This window comes from Cherax quadricarinatus, chromosome 53 (genome assembly GCF_038502225.1).
Source record: "Cherax quadricarinatus isolate ZL_2023a chromosome 53, ASM3850222v1, whole genome shotgun sequence".
NCBI classification, from domain to species: domain Eukaryota; kingdom Metazoa; phylum Arthropoda; class Malacostraca; order Decapoda; family Parastacidae; genus Cherax; species Cherax quadricarinatus.
Genome location: NC_091344.1, coordinates 20400468 through 20417127, shown reverse-complemented (window position 1 = coordinate 20417127; position 16660 = coordinate 20400468). Strand labels below are relative to the sequence as shown.

Genomic DNA, 16660 nt, shown 5'->3' with positions numbered 1-16660 from the left:
TAAAACCTGAGAGCAGAGTTGAATGTCACCACCTGCTATGTCTTTGGCCATCATATACATTAGTTGTGCTCTCGTCATATCCCCGGCTGTGGATACCTGAGACATAGATGAGACAACCTTGTTGTTGCGTTTGTGTATGTTGTAGGTGAGGGTTAGATTGGGGCGCTCCAAGAGGGGCAGAATTCCAAACATTGGAACCATTGGTAGAGACCTGAGGAGTCCCACTTGATCCAGGCAGAGCTGGGAAGGAAGTTTGGGACATCGTTGGTGGTGCCTGGGGAGTGGTCTTCTTTGAAGTGGACAGTTTCTTGGCTTCAATAATTTTCTGCATTTCCTTTTTCCTTTCAGGACAAATAGCAGAAACAGCATGATGTTTTCCGTTGCAGAGGACACATTTGGGTGTATTTTTATTAGTACAATCTCGATAAGAATGTTGGCCAGAGCAAATGCTACAAATTTGCCCTTGAGTACTGCATTTGTTGGTGTTATGACTGTAGTGATACTGCTCCTGTGGGGAGCAGTAGCAGGATAATACTGCACCACCTCTCGGGGCCCTTAACAACAACAACAGTTTGGTGTGTGTCATGGGCGCCAACACTTGGTGTGTGATTCTCTTCTCTTCTACTATCCCTATATTAGTGATGCAGATTACACGGTGAGTTTAAATATGTGGCCTGTAGTTATAACTTTTCTCTTGACATATGCAAGACATCACCATCCCTGTAGAAGCCATTATTAGATGTACTAGTCATTATATTTTGTTGCAGAAGTACTATGAAGATTCTATGTTCAATAAAGCCTAGAGATAAGGTCTGTGTTTCTGTCACAACAATTTATTGAACATAGAATCCTGGGCTACCTGTTGGTGATCCTGCGCTAGACTACATCACAACATGGAGCGTTTACTGAAACCTGAGAGGCTAGACTGTGACCCCAGCTTATCAACGGCTGCTCAGGAATGGAAGCACTGGTTTAAGACTTTCGAAAACTTCTTGGGAGCCCTTCCTAAAGAAGATCTAGATAAACTAAGTCTGCTCATCAATTTTGTGTCACCTAAGATATATGAGGCTATTTCTGAGTGTAATACCTACGAAGATGCTATCAAAACCCTCAAGTCTCAGTATATTAAACCTACAAATGAAATCTTTGCACGCTATCGCCTTGCAACTCGCCGCCAGCAGATTGATGAATCCTTAGAGGAATACCTTCAAGCACTGAAAATTTTAGGTAAGGACTGTCACTTCCAAGCAGTGACAGCTGCTCAGTATTGTGAAGAGTCCATCAGGGATGCTTTTATCAGTGGCCTGCAATCACCAATAATAAGGCAGCGTTTATTGGAGAATAAAACTCTCGACTTAGCCGCTGCCTTTGACCAGGCAAGAGCTCTAGATTCAGCCCAGAAGAATTCTGAAGTATACAGTACCACTCAGCCTTCTTGAGTGGTAAGTGCTGCAATTCCTGACCAAGACTCTTGCAATGAAGTTACTGTGGAACCTGCCTCAGTGACAGCAGCAGCAGGTACGGTGTGTTTCTTTTGTGGTTTTTCAAGACATCCACGTCCAAAGTGTCCTGCTCGTGAAGCAATGTGCCATAAATGCCACAAGAAAGGTCACTTTGCTAAAGTATGTCGTGCTAATGCATCAACAAGAGCTAGTGCCTCCACACATTCCAGTGATCATGCGACACTAGCAACAGTGACTTCTGCGGCTACTCCAAATTCACTGTCAAAGGCAGTTGTGAAAGGATTCATCAAAGGAACAGAAGTAGATGGTCTTATTGATAGTGGCAGCTCAGAGAGTTTCATCAATCTTGACTTAGTTAAACACCACTCCTTGACTGTACATCACTCATCAGGTACTGTTTCCATGGCATCAACATCTCTCTCTATTCAGACCTTAGGGTTTTGTAAGGTAAATCTCAGAGTTAATGGAAAGGATTATCAAGATGTACATTTAGCTATTCTGCCACAACTGTGCTCTGATGTTATCCTTGGTCAGGACTTTCAGAAGCTGCATGGTAGTGTCACCTTAACATATGGAGGTGAACTGCCTCCTCTTGTTGTCTGTGGACTTAGCACTTTAAGGGTAGACCCACCAAAGCTGTTTGCAAATCTTACCGCGGATTGCCATCCTATATCAGCTAAGTCACGCCACTATTCTTATGAGGATCGGATGTTCATTGAGAAAGAAACTCAGAGGCTGCTGAAGGAGGTTATTATAGAACCAAGTAATTCCCCTTGGCGTGCACAGGTTGTTGTTGTTAAGGGCCCCGAGAGGTGGTGCAGTATTATCCTGCTACTGCTCCCCACAGGAGCAGTATCACTACAATCTCCCCCTTCTAAAATATCAGAGACAGTAATCTCCCAAACTGTTAGGTGGGTGACGTACACGTCCCGACCTTCGTAGCCCTTGAGCCTCTTCACCAGGTTCAATATTTTCCAGCGGGGTTTGACTAACTGCTGGAGCAGAATCCTCTATTTCCGTAGGGGTTGTCTTTCACAGTTGTTCTCTATTTTTGGTATGCCAGCTTATATCCATTCAGACAGGGGATCCTCGTTCATGAGTAACGAACTTCAGGAGTTTTTGTCTAGCAAAGGTATTGCCTGCAGCAGAACAACAAGCTACAACCCTCAAGGCAATGGTCAAGTGGAGCGGTTCAATGGTACTATATGGAAGGCAGTTACAATGACATTGAAGTCGCGCAATCTACCTGTTCAACACTGGCAAACTGTCCTACCTGATGCTCTTCACTCTATTAGATCATTGCTGTGCACAGCTACTAATGCAACCCCTCATGAAAGACTCCTCAACTATTCACGTCGTTCCTCTACGGGAGCCTCCGTGCCCACTTGGTTATGTCATCCTGGACCCGTTCTCCTGAAGAGTCACCGTAGGATGAACAAGACGGATCCTTTAGTGGAAGAGGTAGAGCTCCTGCAAGCTAATCCACATTATGCCCACATTCGCTACCAAAATGGTGAAGAGACTACAGTATCTACAAGACATTTAGCCCCATTTGAAATCCCCATTAGTGTGGAATCTCAAGATACACCAATAGATGTGAAGGATGCTTCGTTTTCTCCTGGAAAGCCCCTTGAGACTACCCCTACGGAAATAGAGGATTCTGCTCCAGCAGTTAGTCAAACCCCGCTGGAAAATATTGAACCTGGTGAAGAGGCTCAAGGGCTACGAAGGTCGGGACGTGTACGTCACCCACCTAACAGTTTGGGAGATTACTGTCTCTGATATTTTAGAAGGGGGAGATTGTAGTGATACTGCTCCTGTGGGGAGCAGTAGCAGGATAATACTGCACCACCTCTCGGGGCCCTTAACAACAACAACAGTTTGGTGTGTGTCATGGGCGCCAACACATGGTGTGTGATTCTCTTCTCTTCTACTATCCCTATATTAGTGATGCAGATTACATGGTGAGTTTAAATATGTGGCCTGTAGTTATAACTTTTCTCTTGACATATGCAAGACATCACCATCCCTGTAGAAGCCATTATTAGATGTACTAGTCATTATATTTTGTTGCAGAAGTACTATGAAGATTCTATGTTCAATAAAGCCTAGAGATAAGGTCTGTGTTTCTATCACAACAATGACCAAAGGCATAACATTTAAAACATTGTGTCACACTGACAAATCGTTGAAGAGAGATTTGGTCAGGTGTACATCTGGTGCCAAAACATTTGAAGCCATTTTGACACACAAGTTTGGCCTCCTCAGGTGTCTCGAGTATTAATTTTAAGGTTACCTTGTTGTTGTTAGGATTAGAGAATTTATGTGCTTCTACAGCCCTAAATTCAGAATTCTCTGTATTAATGTCCTCAACAATTTCATTCACATTGTTATGTTTCATAAAACTGTTGATTCTGGCCACAAACACAGTCCTCTGAGCTTGATAGCTCTCAGGTGCAACTGGGGTAACACCAGAAGTCTTCAGTTTTTCAAGGACATCATGCTTCAGCAGTTGAAGTAACTCTTCTTCTGAAGAGAGGAGAAGTACTGCTCCAGCGTGGGTTTGAAAAACATCCACTGGAGCAACAGTTGAGTTCGAGCAAATACATGTTAGAATTTCTTTCATGGACATTTGATTTCCATCAATACGTAATCTTACACGTATCCTCGCCATGATGTCTAGGAAGGAACATCTGGCAGAGGAGTTCTTAACAAAAAAGGATCTTTCCTTAATGTTAATCTGACATCCTATTTCAGCTGACTTATGAAGGTCAGCCCCTAAGATAGCCTACCCTCGAGTAGTGAGGGGAAAGGGCCCAAGGCAAAGATCGGCTGGATTTTAAAAAACCACACGGGCTACCGGATGGTCAAAATGCCTTGTGTTAACTCGCCAAAGCGAAGTTGCCGAAAAAGAAGATAGGAAAGTCAGAAGGATAGCAATGTATGTAGTGTGTTAGTGTGTGGGCCAGTGTTGATGTTTGGGTGAGGGGAGGATGGGGAAGGATGGGGGGATGGGGATGAGAGGGGTGAACAAGCAAGCAAGTCACCGCCTTACCCTCTTGATGGGATGGGGCTCGAAGTGACTGCAAGCAAGTTTCCTCTCAGCTCTGGTGAAGAACTACTCAGGATAACCCAAGAAAAATCTCGAGCAACAGTGTTCAGAGTTGCTCAGCTGAAGAGCAGGAACGACAACGTCTTCTCTCCACGGTGGCTGGGCTGCTTCTTCTCTTTTAGGTACAATTTTACCCAATTTTTGCATGATTCAATAAGACGGAAGCTGTAGAGACTTTTTTGGGTTATCCGAGGTGATTTACACTATGTATGATAATTGTACTTATGTGTGCCTGTGCTTAAATAAACTTATTTACTTAATAAAAAAAAAGCCACAAAAAAGTAGCATCAATGACGACGTAAGTTTATATAGGTACATTTACACAAGTTTTAAGTGAATTCAATTGTCTTAGTACAGTAGCATGTAAATTACCAAGTGTGGGAACTTGTGAGATGCCCATTCTGTCAATCACTGTTGACACAGGTAACACAAGACTACAATGTCTTGTTCTCACAAGCACCCCTATGGATACACTTCTTTAGAGAGAGTTAACTGACTAGCAGGGAAGACATACCTTCAACTATTCACAAACTAGAACAGACTTACTTGGTGTGGGATGCTTGCCCTAGCTAGAAATTCCCTAAATCTGCTGGGCTACGAATTTCTAATGACTTCCCTTTCTTCTAGGTACCACGTGCATAGAGGAATGGTACCTATAATCAGTTAATATAATTTAGTAATCCTAGCATACACTCTAAGGGTCCCTGTATTCGTTGGGGTTTTCCTAAAGAAAGATTACTAGCTTCTGGCTTAATATTCAAGGGATAGTTACTCAGCAATCTCCCCCTCAAGGGAGGTTCCTTGATGTTGGTCAGTAGCTCTTGATCTAGGGAATTGGATTTGTGCTCCAGTTCCCTTAATTGAGCCTGAATACCTTCCCCCCTCCCCCCCACATAAACTGTATAATCCTACGGGTTTAGCGCTCCCCCATGATTATAATAATACTCAGCAATCCTGGATGTCAATGACCCCGTACTGATGGTCACCTACGTGAGAAAAATACTGAAGATAAGATAAGATTTCGTTCGGATTTTTAACCCCGGAGGGTTAGCCACCCAGGATAACCCAAGAAAGTCAGTGCGTCATCGAGGACTGTCTAACTTATTTCCATTGGGGTCCTCAATCTTGTCCCCCAGGATGCGACCCACACCAGTCGACTAACACCCGGGTACCTATTTGCTGCTAGGTGAACAGGACAACAGGTGTAAGGAAACGCGTCGAAATGTTTCCACCCACCGGGAATCGAACCCGGGCCCTCTGTGTGTGAAGCAGGAGCTTTAGTGGCCTGGTCTCAAATGGGTCTGGCGCAGAGTCTTATATTCACAGTCAGTTTGGAAGGCCTCAATCTTTCTTTACTGACTGCCAAACAAGTATTTTGTGATGAATGGTTTGAAAAATCGACAAGCTGAAGATTGAGACACTTATGCAGCATATGGGAATCTTTATTCAGGAAACGTTTCGCCACACAGTGGCGATGGACTGAACACATCGACTCCAGGCTGAGGGACTGATTACCTCATACTCCTCCTCTCCTTACGCCTTCCTCTTTGTATTGGACTGATGAAGCCACTGTGTGGCGAAACGTTTCCTGAATAAAGATTCCCATATGCTGCATAAGTGTCTCAATCTTCAAGTATTTTGTAAACAGTGTGGGATACTGAGCTGAGAACTCCTATAGAATCATCACTGCGGGAGCTGATGCCAGAAGAACGAAGCAGCGTTCTGCAAGTTCCCAGCTCTACTCTAGCTAAGATGTTAGCTGCCTCAATATGTCTAATCTCAGTACCTAATATAACATTATGTTAATGTCCAAGGCTACAGTATTAATTCTGATTTTATTTACAAACAATCCAAGTCTACCTAAATCATTCTGAAGGCCTAAATCTATCAATCTTAAAGTTAACTCATGTTAACTTTAGGGGCGCGATTCGACTGTCGCCACCCCTCTGACCACAACCCTAAAATATTTACATATGAACCCGGCAGTGGGAATTTTTGGTACTAATATATTTCCACATCTAGGATAACCCAACAGAGGTCAAAATGACTTTATTTCCATTAGGATCATGGTAATGTCTTATTATTAGCAGCCTAGCGATTGACGCACAAGGCCACCAAACCCGTGTGGGTCATTCACCAACAAAATAACAAAATGTTTTAAGATGAAAATTACAGTCCTGTGTGCATTAATACATAACTTACACTCCCTCAGGTGACTGTTGGTTGCTGGCAGCAGTGTCTAACCTCACACTCAACCCTCAGCTCTTCCATGTGGTGGTGCCACGAGACCAAGGATTCGTAGAATTCTATGCAGGCATTTTCCATTTTAAGTGAGTTCCTGGAGTCAAAACGGTGATTGATACTTTGGCATAAACAGAGAGGGGGATGGAGAAGTAAGACATTAATTATAACTACTGTATACTCACTGAGGCTCGTTGGTGTGAGGGACCAAAATTTACAAACCTCATCATATTTTGTCTCTGTATAATTAAAGTGTTTATTTTTTTGTGATTGGGATTACTGTATAATAAGATTTTTATTATTGTATTACATTCCTTTGGAAATGCTAAATCCATAAGGATCGTACAGCACCTTAGAAATGGGAGGTAATCAGGTATGATATTATTATTAATTTGAACATGATACATAGAAGTACAAGGAAATACAGTGGTTAAGTGTAACATGCCAAAGCCCCTTGTATGCAGAGAATTATGGGCAGGCTTAAAATTAACTTAAGATTAACTAAGCAATGATATATTCAGTGGTAAACATTGTTGTAAACAGTTAACAATTAAGCACAAATGAGTATTTCAAAGACAGGTTATATGGTCATTTACTGTGTTGCTGTGCATTCAGTAGAATGGAGTATTCTGTTAGGTAATGTAATTAAAAATAACAAAGTTTGATTGGGTCACAGGTTAAACATTTATGAGATACAATTATTCAGTATTTATTTAGTTGTGGGTGAGTAAGTGATTTTTAAGAAGAGACTTGAATTTATAAACAGTGTTTCTTTTATATTCACAGGTAATGAATTCCAGATTTTTGGGCCTTTTATGTGCACTGAGTTTTTGCATAGTGTGAGATGCACACGAGGAATATCAAAGGGTGATCTGTGCCTTGTGATATGGTCATGTGTTCTGTTGAGGTTGGTAAGGAGACGTTTGAGGGGAGGGTTTATATCAGAGTTAAGTGTTCTATGCATGTAGTATGGATGTTTTGTATGGTGAGTAGGTTTAAAGTTAGTTTTGAATATTGGTGGAGTGTGCTGCCTGTAGTGGGAATCTTCGGTAAAGACGTAGCTCCAATTTCTTAGATCAAGAACCCTCCAGCATCAAGATGCCCTCTTGAAGGGTGCCGCTTCCAGTACAGATCTTTGCTTTATGCGGATTTGCTTTATATGCAAATTTATTATGCAATGTCCTGGTTCTCTTGGTAATTATGTACATGAATGGTTTACAAAATCCATTGCAGTTTCTTTTTATGCATAATTATTTATGGTGGTACATACAAATCCTAGGGTCTGGAATGCATTTACAGCATAAAATGAGGAACACCTGGATTTATACTATTGTATATTACCTTTTTAACACCAACCATATATTGCCCAGTAATTTATCATATTGTTTGGTACCTGCCTCCAGATTCTGGCAGTATGGAAAATGGCAGGAAGTTGTGGTTGATGATATGCTGCCCACTTATAATAACCAGCTTGTGTTCATGCATTCTAAAACCAAAAATGAGTTTTGGTGTGCACTTCTGGAGAAAGCATATGCCAAGTGAGTACCGTGAGTTTTACATTTAAATTTTACATTTAAATTTTTAATACAACAGTTGTTGCTCATCAAGGTAGGGTATCCCCAAAAATGAGGCAATACATACACTGTCATTTACTTAATTTTTGTCTGCCCTGAAGTGTGCTAACACCATAGTTCAGATGGCCCATAAACTGCAACATCCTCACATTTCCTTTAGGGTCAAGGCACTGTACCTCCATGACTAAAGTCTGGCTAACCGGTTTCCCTGAAGCTTTTAAAAAGCATTGCCTTGCTCACACTTCAGCAGCACATCAAGTCATGATAACCACTATCTCAAATTCTTAATACGTATATTAATAATTACCATAAGAAACTGAAATTGTTTCAGTTGTACTGCAAGACTTAGTATACTAAACTTGAGTCCATTACTTTTGTACCTTGTTCAGCTATCAAAGCTTTGGGACCCAGCCCCTGGACCCATTATGTACCTCTGTCATCTTTTGACTACCGCCCACAGGATAGATATGGGATGTATAATGAAGATATTAAACTAACAGATTAATGTTCTCCAAGTAAGGTAAATACAAAAGTGCACAGAAAACATTTCATTTACCATTAAAAGATACAGATAATTTTTAAATAAAAAATATTAATGAAATGCAAAACTTTTGGATGGTTATATGTTAAGATCTAATATATGGCAAAAAAAGAAGAAACCGTTGTATTCTGTATGTTTAGGTTAGGTTATTTAGGTATATACTATTATAGTACATACTAGTACATTATTGGCATCATAACTAATGTATAATGTACACATACTGTATTATGGCATAATTAACAGTACTACATATATTGACATGACACTAATCTACTGAATGTACTTTGTATTATGGCATATTTTACAGTATAAAAAGTTGCAGGCTCAAGGACTGTGTATGTTCTTGTAGTTCTTAATTATTACACTACAATTTTCACAAAAAACTACTAAACTTGTTCTAAATTTCAATAATAATATAATAATATCTTTCTTTCTACAAGTATATGTACAAGGTACGTATACAGGCCTAGCTGACATCAATGGCATACTGCTACGTATACAGAAAGCCGCTTGTTATGCTCTCAGAGCATTTTGGGCAAATTAGGTCAGTTCTGTCCCAGAATGTGATGCACACCAGTCGACTAACACCCAAGTACCCATTTTACTGATGGGGAACATAGACAATTGGTGTAAGGAAACATGCTCAGTGTTTCTGCCCTCGCCGGGAATCGAACCTGGACCCTCACTGTGTGAAGTGAGAGCTTTAGCCACCAGGCCACGGGGCACCATTAAGATATTGCTGAAATAAATTATTTTGTTAAATCATGAGTGTGTTTATATGGTAATTGACATTCTTCCTACTCAGCAATAGCAGCTTGGAACATCTACTAACTACACTTTAGTTGTTACACAACAGTAAGGTAAGATGAGACTTGTTCGGATTTTTACCCCGGAGGGTTAGCCTCCCAGGATAACCCAAGAAAGTCAGTGCATCATCAATGACTGTCTTACTTGCATTGAGGTCCATTGGGCCTTTAGTGATGCTATATTTCCATGTTGAGCATTCCCCTCAATTTCTTTTATGTTGTATTTCCTTGACCACGCAGGGTGTATGGCGGATACGAAGCCCTACGAGGAGGAAACATTAACGAGAGTATGGTTGACCTGACAGGTGGTGTAGTAGAGATGATTGACCTCCGTAATCCACCTCCTAGACTCTTTTCACTCTTGTGGAAGGCTTACCGTAGGGGTGCTCTAATAGGCTGTGCTATAGAGGTATGTTGACAAATATTTACCTGTTTTAGTCAGTAAATAGTTAAAGATGTTTAACTTGCATATATATACTGTCATACTTTCACAGTGGAAAATTAATGTACATGTAGTGTCTTAAGATAACAGTTGTGAAGGCTTACTCAGCCCTGTAATAACTTCAGACAGTATTACCAAGGCTGTCTCCTCCTCAGGAAAATTAATAGAAAAAGAAATAATAATTCACAAAGATAAACACTTTATTATTTATTAATGCAAAGATAAAACATTGAAATATGAAGGTGTATCCTACTTGAAAGAAAAATTAAAAATGAAATGGAAAAATGACATTTGAATTCAACGCTAATATATACAGTTATACTGGGGTGTCTGGTGGAGGTTGACACTCTCTTGTAGAAATTGTAGCCATTACTGATGATGTGTGGGGGGGGGGTCACAGGTGTTGGTGACAACCCAACGACTAGTTCTTCACAGAGTCTATAGCCTTGAATAGTCAGTCCAGATGACAGAAATGCAGGTTCTTTACCACTGCAAAGATGAGGAGTAGTGTCCTGTACAATTAATCAGGTAAGTAGATTATGAATGACGTTTCATGGGCTGTTTCAGTCCGTCTCCTTCAACACTTTTCGTTGGTTGGCAGGTGACCCGATCTGTCATTCCAAGCTGGAAAAAGACAGGTTACCCACTGCTTAAGAAATCACTCTCCATGATAAGTGCAAGATACTTAAAAAAGGTGGTGATTATCGAAAAGTCTCATGTGGAGCTTAAAACTGAAAGGACAAAGTTTATTATTGGTCAAAAGGGAAGCTTTCAACCAATATCCACTAGAATAGGAGCAGAGGCTTTTACTTATAGTTGTGCTGGGAGCTGTGAGTCAAGTGATTACTGTTTGGTCCGAGCCCCACACGTCACCTTTAGGGGTGGAGAAAGGGGGGGAGGGGATAGCCGGAGCTAGACTGACCCTACCTTAACAAGCAGCCGGCAATCAAACTATCGTTACCATATACTCGCTTGCTACTCCTATCTGTTGAGCTTTTCCCTCACAACATTTAATCTCTGATTTCTGGGAAAAGGTAATACAGTGGACCCCCGCTTAACGATCACCTCCCAATGCGACCAGTTATGTAAGTGTATTTATGTAAGTGCGTTTGTACGTGTATGTTTGGGGGTCTGAAATGGACTAATCTACTTCACAATATTCCTCATGGGAACAAATTCGGTCAGTACTGGCACCTGAACATACTTCTGGAATGAAAAAATATCGTTATCCGGGGGTCCACTGTACTATATAATGCATAGAATTATAAACCACTTCTCAATTTAAAAAATGATGGCAAAAATGCTTGTTTTTACTTATACTGTAACTGCAGCTTTTTATTTGTTAGATATTGCACATACTATATTGTAATTGCAGTATAGTGTAGGGTTAAGTAGGCATTAATGCACCTTCATTATACGTAGTACGTATTGTTAACTTTTTATCTTCACATTTTTTAATGTACAGTAGAGTGGTGATTATTCTTAAGGGATTTTACTAACATTTCAGTCATAGTGTGGGTCTTTCCAAGCCAGGGTTTACTGTTTGACTGTAGTAGTTGTGGATTATAGGATGGAGGGAGAAAATCTTTTCCTTTCTGAGTTACCCTAGGTTAATGGGAGATAACCATTGTGGTAAGAAAAACAAAAAGTCCTCTTGAATAATTTGGTCTCACTCAATTCATTATATTTTCTTATATGTGCATTAGGTTTTCATTAATAAATAACAAATAAATTTGCACTGAGAACGTATCAGACTCGGTTAAAATTGAAATTAGCTTTAATACAATATCAATTGGAAGTTAAATAGTGAGATGAAGTCTCCAGGGAGCAGATAATTAGAACTGTTCGCAATTGTTTTTACTCTATTTGAAGTGTTAAACCCATGTGTGGGTAATTCATTTGGAAGAATCTTAAATCAATATTCTTTTCATATGAAAGACTAAACCTGGAGTCTGCAGCTTCAGCATTGAGCCCCCACTGAGTAAAACATAACAGCACACTAGAGAAAGCAGAGATATTCACCATTAAGATGATACCTGAACTGAGGAGCAAAAGCTATGAAGAATAATAAAAAGAACTTGATTTGGAATTGTGTTAAACTAGTGGAGATACGATCACAATATGTGTACACTATTTTTGAGAATTAATAAATGTGACAACAATTATTCTACATGGTAAAGACCAGGATGAGAGGACACAAATGGAAGCTGACCACTGGTATTAGTCAGACATTTTAGGTAGAACTGTACTTTTACAGTGGTATATTACTGGTATTTAAATATCAGTGGCAGTGTATTTGGTGATCCAAAGGATTATATTGATTGTACTTAAAATACTTTGGTAGTCTCTGTACTATAAATTGATTCTCTTGTAACAATATTAATACATAATGGAGAACAGCAGCAATAACATCAAGTACTGTGGGAGAGACTCTGATCTTTTATTATTTTTAAAATCATGGAGATATTCTACACCCATAAAGGGTCATACAGCACCTTGAGATGAGAGGCAAATAGGGTTGATCTTAGGAAGGGGAAGGGTAACTGCAATTCCTTCAGCAACATCAAGATGTCTCCCTTGATGGGCCTTGGCCTTGTATAACTAGAAAATAATACACAGTATGTATAATTAATTTAAAATCAGTTTCATATTTTAATTCATACACAGCCTGCAGTTTTATAGTGTATACTTTCTGCAGAAATTAATCTGTTGTTTAAATGATGCATTGATGAATAATCAAGACAATCACACACATCATGTGTTGCCTGAGCCTGATCATGAAGAAGTACAGACAGAGAAAATGATTTTATGTTCATTTGTATTGCCCTGTTCATGGGGAATGCCCTAATGCTGGTGAAGAGATCTTGAACCAAGGAATTGGAGCTGTCCATCCTTTCTTTGGATCAAACCTGATTACTTCCCATTCCCCAGGTATTGTATGATTCCTACAGGTTTAGCACTTCATCATGAATATAATGATATTTTGTATTGCTTTAGCCTGACCGCCCAGAAGTGCAGACAGAGAGTATCTTACCCAATGGACTTATAATGCGTCATGCATACTCTATCACCAGAGTAACAATGGTAGATATTCAGTCACTCGGCCCAAAAGTGCAGGTAAACATTTCTTTTATATTTGTTTTCAGATTAATTGTTATGACCCAATCAGTTTAAAGCCTGCTACTCCAGGAAGTTTTCTCTATGTACGGTGGTTGATTTACCAGTTACCATAATTTCTAAAAAAAAAAATGAATATATGAACTGCAGATTTGAATTAAGAGTAAAAATAAAAACAAATTATACAACTATTCTTTTGACTGATGATGTAATACATGGCTGCCAAAAAGTGAGACAAATAAACTTAACAATCACATTTTTAGTGTCATATAATAGTAGAATAATTTTTTGGCTGCAACATGTATTAATGCTTTGGCACTTTATTTTCCTTTTATTAATGTTTAAAATTGCAAAAGCCCAAATTATACTAAATTAAGTAGTTTCTGATTATCTAAACACAGGCTTCTTGTTAGTAGGCATTTTTGGCTTGGTTCACCAACTTTAACAAAGATACAGAGCTTCAGATTTTTAATTTGTCCATTGTTGTTTTTACTTACAATATCAGTTACATTTGCTTCCCATCCTTTGCATGAGATGGTGTTATTTATGTATGAAAGCTTTTAGAATGCTTCATTTTCTGAGACAAACAAGTCTTCTTTTTCTTTCAACAAACTGGCTACATCCCACCAAGGCAGGATGACCCGAAGAGAAAAACAGAAGTTTCTCTTCATAACTTTAGTAATATATACAGGAGAAGGGGTTACTAGCCCCTTGCTCGATAAACAAATATGGTGCTTTATTGTCTGAGATAAAAACTAGCAATATTGTTGTTGTAATCATGGGAAACAGGTAATATCGTAAGCTATACAGTGCCTGGGAAATGGGCAGTAATCAGGCTTAATCCAAGGAAGGGGAGAATGGATCCACTTCCTTGGCTCAAGCCGTTTACCAATATCGGGGCATCTATAATATTATTATCACACCGGCCGATTCCCACCAAGGCAGGGTGGCCCGAAAAAGAAAAACTTTCACCATCATTCACTCCATCACTGTCTTGCCAGAAGGGTGCTTTACACTACAGTTTTTAAACTGCAACAATAACACCCCTCCTTCAGAGTGCAGGCACTGTACTTCCCATCTCCAGGACTCAAGTCCGGCCTGCCGGTTTCCCTGAATCCCTTCATAAATGTTACTTTGCTCACACTCCAACAGCACGTCAAGTATTAAAAACCATTTGTCTCCATTCACTCCTATCAAACACGCTCACGCATGCCTGCTGGAAGTCCAAGCCCCTCGCACACAAAACCTCCTTTACCCCCTCCCTCCAACCCTTCCTAGGCCGACCCCTACCCCGCCTTCCTTCCACTACAGACTGATACACTCTTGAAGTCATTCTGTTTCGCTCCATTCTCTCTACATGTCCGAACCACCTCAACAACCCTTCCTCAGCCCTCTGGACAACAGTTTTGGTAATCCCGCACCTCCTCCTAACTTCCAAACTACGAATTCTCTGCATTATATTCACACCACACATTGCCCTCAGACATGACATCTCCACTGCCTCCAGCCTTCTCCTCGCTGCAACATTCATCACCCACGCTTCACACCCATATAAGAGCGTTGGTAAAACTATACTCTCATACATTCCCCTCTTTGCCTCCAAGGACAAAGTTCTTTGTCTCCACAGACTCCTAAGTGCACCACTCACTCTTTTTCCCTCATCAATTCTATGATTCACCTCATCTTTCATAGACCCATCCGCTGACACGTCCACTCCCAAATATCTGAATACGTTCACCTCCTCCATACTCTCTCCCTCCAATCTGATATTCAATCTTTCATCACCTAATCTTTTTGTTATCCTCATAACCTTACTCTTTCCTGTATTCACCTTTAATTTTCTTCTTTTGCACACCCTACCAAATTCATCCACCAATCTCTGCAACTTCTCTTCAGAATCTCCCAAGAGCACAGTGTCATCAGCATCTATAATAATAATAATAATAATAATAATAATAATAATAATAATAATAATAATAATAAAAAGTTCATTATTTTATGATTAGCTCATGAATAGCACCACACAGTCTGTTTTATGCATTTCACTTACCTTACCTTTAATGTGTGACTAATTCTTCATTATATACTACCAAGAATATGCTGCTGGCTGAGTAGGGCAACTCTGTGATCCCTTTTGCCTCAAAAAGGTGCTTATAATCAAACCCCCAATCGTTAAACAAAATATTTGACTTGCAGGAGCAGAAAATTATCACGCCCTTGATCAAACCTCACCTGCAGAATGCACTGGCCATCATGAATAAAACTCTCTCTGGTGTGGCTTCCACTGCAGGAGTAACCTCCAACCTCCTGGGCATGTTTCACCTTCCACAGAGCCTAGTCTCTTTAACCAACTGGAACCTTAGCATGGCTTTTCCTGAGGTCAGTGTGGGAGATTTACATTACCTTCCAGCTCTGAAGAGAACTACATCATGTAAAAAATTATTATCTAATGAATAATGTGCCACTTATGTTAAATATAGTCTTTGTCATCATCAAATTTTGCTGAGAATGAAAAGCTATTTTTGGAGATGGATCAGTAAGGTGAGGATCAAATGGACTTAGCTATTAAATTGAAATAGGAAAGATGATAGATGGGGAGGCAGAGGTATTGGAAAGATAGAGAGGCATGTTGATGAGTTGTTGAATGTTAGTGATGAGGAGAGGCAGTGATTTCATGTATGAGGCAGGGAGGGATAGCATTTTATAGGGGTGAAGAGCCTGAGATGGATGTGAGGAAAATGTGTGAGGCAGTGGGTAAAGGAGTTGGGATAGATGGGGCTAAGACAACGATGTTAAGAGCAGGTGGGGACAGTGTTGGAGTGGTTGGTGTGTTTGTTCAGTATATACATGAAATAAAGGAAGGTATGCAAAAATTGGTAGTGTGCATAGTTCTCTGTTATTATGAAAAAAGAGGATGAGAGATTGTAAGAAATATAGGTGGAATAAGCCTTCCGAGTATACCAGATAAAGTTGACAGTAGAATTATTATTGAAAGTGTTAAGGGTAAGACAAAGTAGGATTACAGAGGAGCAGAAAAGAGGAAGGGTAGAGAATTTGTAGTCCAAGTGTTTACCATTATCATACAGTGGAACCTTGGTTTTTGTGATTAATTTATTCCAGAAAGTGACGAAAACTGAATTGTACGAAAACTGAAGCAATATTTCCCATAAGAAATAATGTAAATCTAATTAATCTGTTCCAGACACCCAAAAATATTAACAAAAAAATACATTTTATAGAGAATAACTATAGTTTTACATACAGAAAACAATGAGAAATAAATATAAATGACTAATGAAATGGATAAATGAACATTTAACATCACTTTTACCTTTATTGAAGACTCTTGTTGGCGTGGAAGATG

General features: G+C 39.8%; 1 protein-coding gene across 13 annotated transcripts in view; it reads left to right on the top strand.

Annotated features, from left to right (window-relative positions):
• Window positions 1-16660, top strand: part of LOC128706416 (calpain-B) — a 62654-nt gene that overhangs the window by 37554 nt on the left and 8440 nt on the right. For 10 of the 13 annotated variants that reach the window (XM_070096432.1, XM_070096427.1, XM_070096430.1 and 7 more), the window contains 5 exons: window positions 6788-6905; window positions 8220-8354; window positions 9978-10146; window positions 13177-13296; window positions 15493-15675. In XM_070096432.1, coding sequence (XP_069952533.1) covers window positions 6788-6905; window positions 8220-8354; window positions 9978-10146; window positions 13177-13296; window positions 15493-15675 — 725 coding nt within the window. The remainder of the gene's footprint in view (window positions 1-6787; window positions 6906-8219; window positions 8355-9977; window positions 10147-13176; window positions 13297-15492; window positions 15676-16660) is intronic. The other 3 variants (XM_070096425.1, XM_070096435.1, XM_070096436.1) reach the window with 3 other exon arrangements.